The 10,344-nt window shown below is 41.9% G+C and overlaps 1 protein-coding gene across 7 annotated transcripts in view; it reads right to left on the minus strand.

The window, feature by feature from the left end:
- Positions 1 to 9,750, minus strand: part of LOC112246891 (clathrin heavy chain 1) — a 51,352-nt gene extending 41,602 nt beyond the window's left edge. For all 7 annotated transcript variants that reach the window (XM_024415489.2, XM_024415486.2, XM_024415483.2 and 4 more), the window contains exon 1: positions 9,435 to 9,750. In XM_024415489.2, coding sequence (XP_024271257.1) covers positions 9,435 to 9,476 — 42 coding nt within the window. In that variant the 5' untranslated portion in view covers positions 9,477 to 9,750. The remainder of the gene's footprint in view (positions 1 to 9,434) is intronic.
- Between the last annotated feature and the right edge of the window lie 594 nt (positions 9,751 to 10,344).

A 10,344-nucleotide genomic window follows, 5' to 3' on the forward strand; every position in this document is an offset into this window, starting at 1 on the left:
GGCGATGGAGAGAAACAAAATGGTACAGTTTGAAGCAGAGAGTCAGATGGGGGTGTGAGCAGGTGGGTCTGGGCAGGTGTGAAGTAGTTGTTTGTATATTTTGTATAGCCTAAAAATATCAAATCTTATAAAATAAGGAACAATGACAAGCTTGCAACCCATCTGATTATTCATTATGAACAGGATTTATTTAATTTACATTCTTCATTGTAACCACAATGTCACAAATAATTGAACACACATAAGCAGATTAACTTGGTCAAAACATTTATTAACGACTATCAAAGAATGTTGGTACTTATTTTTGATCCAAAGCCACAAATGAGTGAGTCACTCAGCTTTATGCTGACAAATCCTCGCTGGACTCGGTTTTTCAGAAACTCACTTTCTATAGAGGGGCTATCACCCTTTCACACTGTGGTAAACAAAGACCATTTGTTATTTACAATGATTTATTTTAGTTTTTAGAGGGAGAGAAACCAAAAGCCCACCGTGCCTATTTTTCCAAAATCGTCAGTCCATGTGTCAAGTGTAATTTGGCATTGCATTAACCTAAGTTCTCTAACAATTCCAGGAACACTGCCAGAATCTGTTGTTGTTGTTGCCTGATGCAGGACTCTAGTGCCAGAGAAGAGACTCTCGGACTGAAACATTCACACCTCCATTTAATTTATGAAAAGATAGTCAACTGAAAAGATGAAAAGATAGTCAGCACCGTTTATACTACCGATAGAATGCTGATCTATCTCCCCTTGTGATAGTGTGGAGCAATGACAGAATGATGCAATATACCACAATCTGTCACAAACCAGCTCAATTTTTAAAAGAAAGAACCACTGCACACACAGAAATATAATAGCCTACAGTTATTCATTCATTATTCATTTAACAAAACCTGAGGAAAAAAATCCAACCAGGAAGTGGGAAATCTGAGATTTGTAGATTAAGTCTTTGCCCATCTAATATACAGTGTCTGTGGGGTTATATTGCACTTCCCAAGGCTTCCACTAGATGTCAAGTCTTTAGAACCTTGTTTGAGGCTTCTACTGTGAGGAGGGAGAGAATAAGAGTTATTTGAGTCAGCGGTCTGGCAGAATGCCATGAGCTCAGTCAGGCGCACGACCGTGAGAGCTAGCTGCGTTCCTTCTCATTTCTAAAGACAAAGGAATTGTCCAGTTGAAACATTATTGAAGATTTATGTTAAAAACATCCTAAGGATTGATTCTATACATTGTTTGACATGTTTCTACAAACTGTAATATAACTTTGACTTTGTCTGAACTAATTGCTCACGCACTGTGCATTTGGATTACTGGGCTAAACGCGAACAAAAAGGAGGTATTTGGACATAAATTATGAACTTTATCGAACAAAACAAACATTTATTGTGGAACTGGGATTCCTGGGAGTGCATTCCGACGAAGATCGAAGGTAAGTGAATATTTATAACGCTATTTCTTTGAGTTGTGACACCTCTCCTTCTTTGGAAAATGGCTGTATGTTTCTGTGAATTTTAATTATGAGATTTCTGTTGTTTTGAATTTGGCACCCTGCAATTTCACTGGCTGCTGGTTAGGTGGGACGCTAGCGTCCCACATATCCCAGAGAAGTTAAAAGGGCTATTGGAGTTAATAAGCAGGAACTCTCCTGTATCATTATTACATAAGTGACAAAAAAAATGAGAGCTAGCTACCCATCTAATTATATGGTCGCAATTCTATTACACAGATAGCTGTACACTCCAGTTAAGGGCGGCAATTTAGTATAGCACTGATGACATCACTGCAGCATAACCATAACTCATTGGCTGGAGGGATGCCCTGACCTTGCTGCTATTGGTCGGTGGAAGGGAACTCTGTAGGCAAGTGCGTAAGTAGTAACGACCCACAACTGAATTGAACAGTAAACAATGGAGCTCTTCTGCAGAAGCAGCCCTACAGCCAAACACGATCCATCACTCAGGAAAGACACTCCGTTACATTTAGAGCTGCCTGGCCACTGTGGGTGACTCACACAGTAACATTTGTAGTGCGTTTCTATCTCGCTAAAGATAAGCTTGGCCTTATCCAAGCACAGAACAGAACACATACTACCACTACTTTTCAAGATATGCAAGGCCTTTATTGAAGAGATGCCAGTTATAAAACCTGACTGATGACAGGACTATGATGATTTGTGTTTGAAACAAACCTGTTTGGAGGCTTGGACATTTATGGGTGACATTTGTGGTGATATTTGTAAAAATGAAGACACACTGATGCCTTGTCAGACAAGGCCCTGGAGAAGTTCACCAATGTTCTTCAAAATGAACAGTGCATATCACTCTACAAAAAATAAACTCATGGCTGACAAATCAAAGGGAATGTATGTATACCTGATTCGCATTTGAACCTCTAGACATGATGCCTATGCCAAAGCATTTGAGGAAGTCTTATATCGGACCGATGTTACTCGGAGTGGACACTGGACAGAAATCCCTCAATGGGAGTGTCCTTCTGTCCTATAACACTCATTCCACAATGGTCTAGACAGATTTACATGCTCTTCATCCTCCATGAGGTCCCTCTATGCTGGCGGCTGGAGGAAAAGCTTTTGATTCAACATGAAAACAGCCATAAAACAGGAACTTAAAGTCCAGCAGGCATGCCCCCAGTGCGCCCTCCATCTCCACTGCACAATGAATGTGTTACACTGACCGGAACCCAAATAATTCAGCTCAGAGTCAGACAGATGTTGAACTAGAGCAAAAAAATGTCTGTCCACAACGAATTTCCTTGGCTAACATTATGAGCACACACTAACATAGCCGCCCCACATAGGCATGCATGACATCACTGAGAAGGAATGTGTGAGAAACCAAGTCAAATTAACACCATACACACCAACATGGAGGAGGCTGGAAACTCACTAATTTAGTCATGAGGTTGTGTCCTCTGCCCTCACAGACCTGATGTTGGGTTAACTACCCCATGGCAATAGCTGGACTGGTGGGTTTGGGCACATTCCAGCTCAAGGCCTTTTATTCCAGATGCTATTGAAACACTGCATTAACTATGACATGTAAACTGACAGCAGGGGAGCATGAGCAACACTTGATAGAAGAGAGATGTAAGAAAGGGAATGATTGTCAGCGCCAAGGCTGCCGCAAAGTGTCGCGCTTATTTATCTGTTCACTTTTTAACGGCAGCACGATGAGAGAGAGGCGAGAGGGAACAGAGCGAGAAAGAGTGCGAGATTGGGGATACAAAAAGAGGGATGAAAGAGGTTTACAGAGTGAAGGGTGGAGGGAGCATGATAGTCTCCCCTTATAAAAGGAGTAATGACACCAGCCAGGCAATTGACTCTGTGCTGCGGGAAGAAACAGACAGACTGCCACAAGGCCGCAGTGATGTCTCTCTTATCATTGTCACAAATCACATGAAAACTCCTAACTAGATCTTAAAATGGCACTACAGTAGAGCATGCTCTGCATACAGGAAATCTAGATGCAGCTCTATAATAGATTAGCAGCTCCTGGTTCCAGGTGCACTGGAGTGGCTGGATCAAATGGATACCCAATACACTACAGCCTCACTGGCAGAAAGTGGTTCAGTAGTGTTGCACTGTGTGGAACGAATGACATTCCAAGGAAAGATGCAACTGTACTCTCAGTCCCTGGCTAGAATCAAAGCTTATGTTAAGATGAATAGGCTAAAATGCAAATCAGACACTTCCCTCGAACCCCATGTGAAGCGTTCTCAACCTGAGCAAGCCGCAGACCCATGCATCCATCTGCTGACTTAAGAGGTTTGCTTTTCCTCTCTTCCTTCAAGGGAACAAGGGCACCTTGCTCAGCACAAAAGCCCCTGCGTCCTGCAGGGATTCAAGGAAGGGCAGGATGTGCTGAGGCTTGCAGGGGGTCCAGCTCCAAACTGCTCTATTACTCCACAACAGGAAGCAGGAGCCCATTGTCTCACAGATTGACCACGGGTCGGGGGACATGTGACCAGCACCAACCCAGGGGTAAGGAAGACAGGTCCTCTGGTCTGACAGATATAAGGGAAGAGGGGAGGAAAAGGAGAGATAAAAAGATGAATTCATAGTGGAGTCCAGCCACTGGTCAAGCCAGTTCTGCTGACTGAGGGTTGGTTTCCAGATAGTTTAGTGGCTTTTCCTTTTTGTGAAATGCTTTGCCGCTTTATTGTATGTTCAGGTGTCCTACACTGAGGAATGTCAAGTGTTCAGCAAATCCATATCCTCACAAGCACGTCACGAGATATCAGCTGCTTACCAGGTGAGAGTTCAAAGTTCCCCACACAAACCTTTGAAGGTGAGGTTTTAAAGAACGCAGGCATAAAAAGTTTCTTAACACCTATTACGCACTAAACAGAGTTTAGTGGTGGGGTAAAATGTAGTCTTCCATTTAAATGCCATTCGACAACAGTTATTGCTGTGATAAAATGCATAAAGACTTTCAAGCAGTGAGCAGAGTCATGTAGGAGGAGAAATGTACAGTATGTGACCTTGAGTAGGGCATCTCATTTTCAGCTGGACTGGTTACATTGTTGTAACTTGTTCAAGCTGCATAAATAGAGAGAATGAGATGCATGTTCTGTTCTGTGCTAGCAGCCCTAGTAGGATAATACTAGACGACTACATGTAGGGTCACATCAAGCAGATAGATGTTCTTACAGATGCTCCCAGGACCATCTGCCATGTAATCAAAAACATTTTATCAAGAGACAACTAGCCATCTCTTGAATAAAGTGGGAAGGAATATAAAGATAGTGAGTGGCCTTATTGAAGTGAAACATTGCCGAGATATGATATTGATAAGCACTAAGATATTTGACATATCCAGTTTTTCCTCTCAATATAAACAAACATTTGGCACAGGCGAGGAAACTTGACTCCTCACACCCTCTGTTACAGAATACTAATAGCAAGGGAAACCTTTGTCAACACAGGGCCAGGAACAATGTCTTCACTCAGTGAATAGGAGTCCAACATGCATTATGTTCAAGACACTAGCTCCAACTCCCAGGAAAACCAAGTGTGTGTGGTGAGTAAAAAAAAAACAATGCCTGGAAAAACAGTCAGGGCCCTTGTACCTCAGAGAGAGGAAAAGTCCAGTTCTATACAGCCAGCTGTATAAATGGTTGATTTATAAAAATGCAAGCTATGCAAGTGGCCTCGGATGAGTGAGGACAGAGGACACCGTCAGAGGGAGAGCAAATAAAGTGGATGGGAGGCTTCAACGTATAGGCCCAGTGGTGTAGCTCACCATGAGGTTCCCTCAGCCTCTGGGGTCAGTCTGGGTGAACATAAGTGTGCTTTAAAGCAGATCGGACTGCTGCTGCTGGCTGAACAAATAGCGTTTATCTGGTGTAGGCCGTCATTGTAAATAAGAATTTAGTCTTAACCGACTTTCCTTGTTAAATATAAAATAAAAAGTAATGGACCTGACTGAGTTTGGCTGGCTCGATCTCTGTACTGTATTAGAACAGCAGTACTGGGCTGGATATGTGTGTGAGAAAACATCCATCGCCTGCCCACTGGAGCACCGTGATGTCACAGAAGCAGATACGAGAGGCTGACCTGAAAGGAGTCAGTGACTGACTCACATCCTGTGACCATACTGCACCAATTGGCTCAAAGTGAGGCCCTGGTAGTTTCCTGGGAGATAGTTCGCTCTCCTGTGTGTATGGAGCCGTATACCTACCGGCCCAAATACCTGACAGCCCAGCAGAGATTTATGAAGACACTCCACAGGGAGTGTGGACATAAACCCAACAGGGAGGATGACAGATGATCACAATAGAAAGGAAAGGGAGATACCCAGTCAGTTGTACAACTGAATACCTTCAACTGAAATGTGTCTTCCGCATTTAACCCAACCCCTCTGAATCAGAGAAGTGCGGGTGGCTGCCTTAAATCGACATCCACATCTTCGGCGGCCGGAGAACAGTGGGTTAACTGCCTCGCTCAGGGGGAATAACAGATTTTTATCTTGTCAGCTCGAGGATTTGATCCAGCAACCTTTCGGTTACTGGCCCAACACTCTAACCACTAGCCTACCTGTCGCCCCATAGGCCTCTGCTTTGCATTTCATCATGTAAATGGCTGACCTACACTGAAGGGAACCTGTGGGTCTTCATTTCCAATTACAGCCCACCATGAAGGACAATGTGTGGGAAATATTCTGCATGAGCCACTGCTCATACCTCGCTCTATACCATCCGTGAAACACGCATGAAACAGCATATGCAAGTAAAGCATTAGTGATGGCAGCTGGACTCCCCAGAGTGTGTGTGTGTGTTATATATATATATATATCAGTCACATACAATGACTGACGTGCCAATGACACAGAAATCAGAGGATACTTATTACACTAAATTTGTACGCTGCGGGCGCCGTTAGGCAACAGAAACTAGTAAATAAATGCAATGCATAGTGAGAGCACAATCCTTCTCTAGCTTTGCGCTGAAAATGCTTTCATGTCTAGAATAACTTGACACAGCCTTAAAAAACGGGAGCATGCACCAGAGGTCAATGTGAATTCTACACACACAGTGTTGGTAATTTCAGTCAAAATCTATAATTCATAGACGGAGTACTAGTATTAAGTCTCACTCAAGATGCAGGAGAAAGATGGTGGATGTGGTGCACAACACCCCTGCCTCACACCCTACAGCTACAAACTACAGTGCCAGTTTAGCTCAATCTCAATTCACAGAATAGCCAGTACATTATCTAAACAGTCCCACCTTCCTCTATCTTCTGAAACACCCACTCCTGCAATTAGAGACCCTTCAAGGGCATAAAACTCACCATAAACTGTACATTATAATTCCACAAACTAAAGGCCTTTACAAGGGCTTGTCAACCTCTGACGTGATGTATGAATAACTAAAGCTATATTTAGATAAATTTGATTAGTCAACTTTATCTTCAGTACAGGTACATTAGTGATATGAGTGCTATTAGGGCCGGGACGCTACCAATATCTTCATAATTGTTAGTATCGTGGCAAAGAAAAACAAAACGGATTTAACTTCTTTAGGAAAACAGCCCCAATTTGGAAACAAACATCATTATGTTGTCATCCAGTCACAATTGATTGTATCATATTTTACATACAGCAGGTTTTTAAAGGACCAAAGAGTTTGGCCTGCTTTGGGTTTTCATTTTAGCCATGGAAAAAAATCTAGCGATACTGGTATCATCCTGGCACTAAGGGCTATTGCTGTGAATGCACTGTGCAGCAGTAAAGGCTGGAGTGGATACTAGGTCTAGTGTTTGGGGACTACGCCTGCAGGGCTCATTTGTGTTATCACCATTCCCGTCTGCAGAAAAAAAAAAAAAAAAAAAAAAAAAAAAGACAGTCCAACAACATTGGCTCACAGTGACATCCCTTCACCTCTCCAACATCTGTGGTTAGCCATAATCCTCTGGAGAATATCCTATCATTTTACACCACAGATTGAAATACTGAGAAATTAGTTGCGATTCCCCTCAGACACCATACAATATCCATGAGAAAAGAGAAGAGAAACTAGAATCAATGTAATAGCAAAAACAGCACTACTCCAGATGTAGAGGCAAAACTGAACAATTTAACAGCAAAAGTGAGTCTCAGTCACATGCAGCGCTTTGTCTATAAGTATTGTAGTAAAGCTATTATTCTGACTGAAAAATAAATACTACATATTTCCACCTCTCCTAACGGTTTTGTTTATGAGTCAGGCTTTAAAACAAACCAACTTTGCATTGTGTCTAGCAACACAATGTAAAAAAAACAATTATTTTTCACAAACCAAGATGTAGGCAGATCGCATGTCTCGTTCTGAATCTGAGGCTCCACAAAAAGACCAGAGACTGATTTATTCATTAGCTAGCTCACTTAGAGATCTTTCAAGCCAGCAGTCTTGACACAATACATGCACTCCAAGGAGCATAAATGTTTTCCACTTCCTCAACTTGACCTACTGTGAGTGTAATAGTCACCATGACGTGATGTAGCCTATGTCAGGCTAAGGTGTGGTCATTCAAAACCACAAACACTCCCAGTCACATATATTGCCTAATAGAGGAAGGCTTTTTCATTGGTCAGATGTCATTTGTGTAGCTTTTTAGTGCTTGAGGTAAATGTTTTGGGCTCTCGAGAGGTGCAGCGGTCTAAGGTACTGCAGCTCAGTGCTTGAGGCATCACTACAGAAACCCTGGTTCAAATCCAGGCTGTATCACAACCGGACGTGATTGAGAGTCCCATAGAGGAGCACACAATTAGCCCAGCGTCGTCCGGGTTTGGCCGTCATTGTAAATAAGAATGTTCTTAATTGACTTTCCTAGTTAAATAAAGGTTAAAAATAAATAAATTGTCCACTGAAAATAAACTACAGCCAAACTGCCCAAGAGTTTAAACTTATTTCATTAACAGAACAGTAATCCAACTTATCTGTGATGGAAAATCATTAGTCAGTATGCATTCACACAAAAGTACATGAAAAAGCCATATCTAATTATGTGTGAAGATGTGTCATACACCTGCTGATGACATGCTTTATTTAACTAGGAAAGTCAATTAAGAATCATGAGGCAGGCAGCCCACTTAACCTAATCTGCATGAATGAAAGGATATTCATGATACTGTTAGGGAAGGAAAGAATGAAACGTTGCCTAATTCTTCAGTACTGACATTGAGGGGAATGACTATCAGGCTTGGTGTTAACTAGTGACCTCACACCGCCGGCTGAGCTAGACCTGCTTATTCAAAACTAAGGCAAGTACAGGTGTAAATGGAAATGTAACTCAACTCGCCTGATAGTTCAGATCTGTGACAGGAAGAATGTTAGCTAAACTAGCTACTATAGGTGACTGGCTAACTTTAGCTTACTAATATTTGATCCGGGTTGAATGGTCATCACATTTAGATAGCTATAACGTGCGGATAAACACCCGGAATCATAATTAACGACAGATGGTTTATTGCTGAATTGGTATTACTTTATTTCCTTCATGTAGCTAGCTAGCTACAACACATTCGTGAGCAGTTGGCTAGTAGATTTAGGCTAAGCTAACGTTAGCTGGGCTCATACTGGTTAGTTGGCAAACTACCTATATTGTAGCTAACGTTAGCCAACTATAACAATAAGTTACGGCTTTGCCAACTAACCAATGGGCAAGACAACTTGCTCGCTAGTTAGAAACTATATCTATATAGTTACTGTTAACTAATGTCATCCATCGTCAGCGTCCCACCGAGCTGGGCGACGATGTCATGATTAGCTAACTAGCTAACTCAGCCAACATTATGTTGAGGTCATTTTCATTCAGAGATAAGCGATGCTTGTTACTCGTCGGTTATGTTAGTATCCTAATGAACAATGAATGAGGAAAGTAATACATTATAATTTTTCAGAAATATCACCATTCATTCAACATATCGTTACCTGCAGGTGCTCCTGAAAGCGAATAGGCAGGATCTGAGCCATGGCGGTTCCTTTGCTCTCCTCCCGATTCTTCTAATGCTAACACACTACGGCTTCTTCTCAGATCCTAGCCGGACAGCCAGGAAAAGGCTGGTTTAAAGTCCAATTGGTTAGACTTGTATGACAATGTGTTGTCAATATACTGGTAATTGTCCTTTTGCTGTTTACTTGCTTCCCCAGTGATGACGGTCTGATACCGCTGCACTAAACACACTGGACCTTCAATGGCGGTGGTGGAGGCTGCTCGGGAGAGAAACAATCCGGAAATGGCAGTGTACTTCAGTGGGCGGACGAATACACATATTTATGTTTCAAAAAGTGTCATTTCCAATCACGATTAGCATTTTATGTATAATATTCACAATTGAAAACTATTCATTTTTATACAATCCAAGAAAAATGACTCAAATGTAGTGCAAAGGGCGCATACAATTTGGGCGATTAAGGATGCATTGGTACTATTTCTTTGCGATTCGCCCTTTGATTTTTGCCACATCATTCGTCCTCGTGAATGAACGTCAGTTTCTACTTGCGTGCTACGGTTCCCAGTGGCGTAAAGTACTTAAGTAAAAAATACTTTCAAGTTCTACTTGAATCGTTTTGGGGGGTATCTGTACTTTACTATTCATATTGACTTATTTTACTTTTACTTCACTACATTCCTAAACAAAATGATGTACTTTTTACTCTATACATTTTTCCTGACACCCAAAATAACTAATTACATTTTGAGTGCTCAAACAGGACAGGAAAATGGTCCAATTTATGCACTTATCAAGAGAACATCCCTGGTCATCCCCCGCCTCTGATCTGGAGGATTCACGAAACACAAATGCTTCATTTGTAAATTATGTCTGAGTGTTTGAGAGTG

The sequence above is a fragment of the Oncorhynchus tshawytscha genome, linkage group LG30, assembly GCF_018296145.1.
Source record: "Oncorhynchus tshawytscha isolate Ot180627B linkage group LG30, Otsh_v2.0, whole genome shotgun sequence".
NCBI lineage: Eukaryota > Metazoa > Chordata > Actinopteri > Salmoniformes > Salmonidae > Oncorhynchus > Oncorhynchus tshawytscha.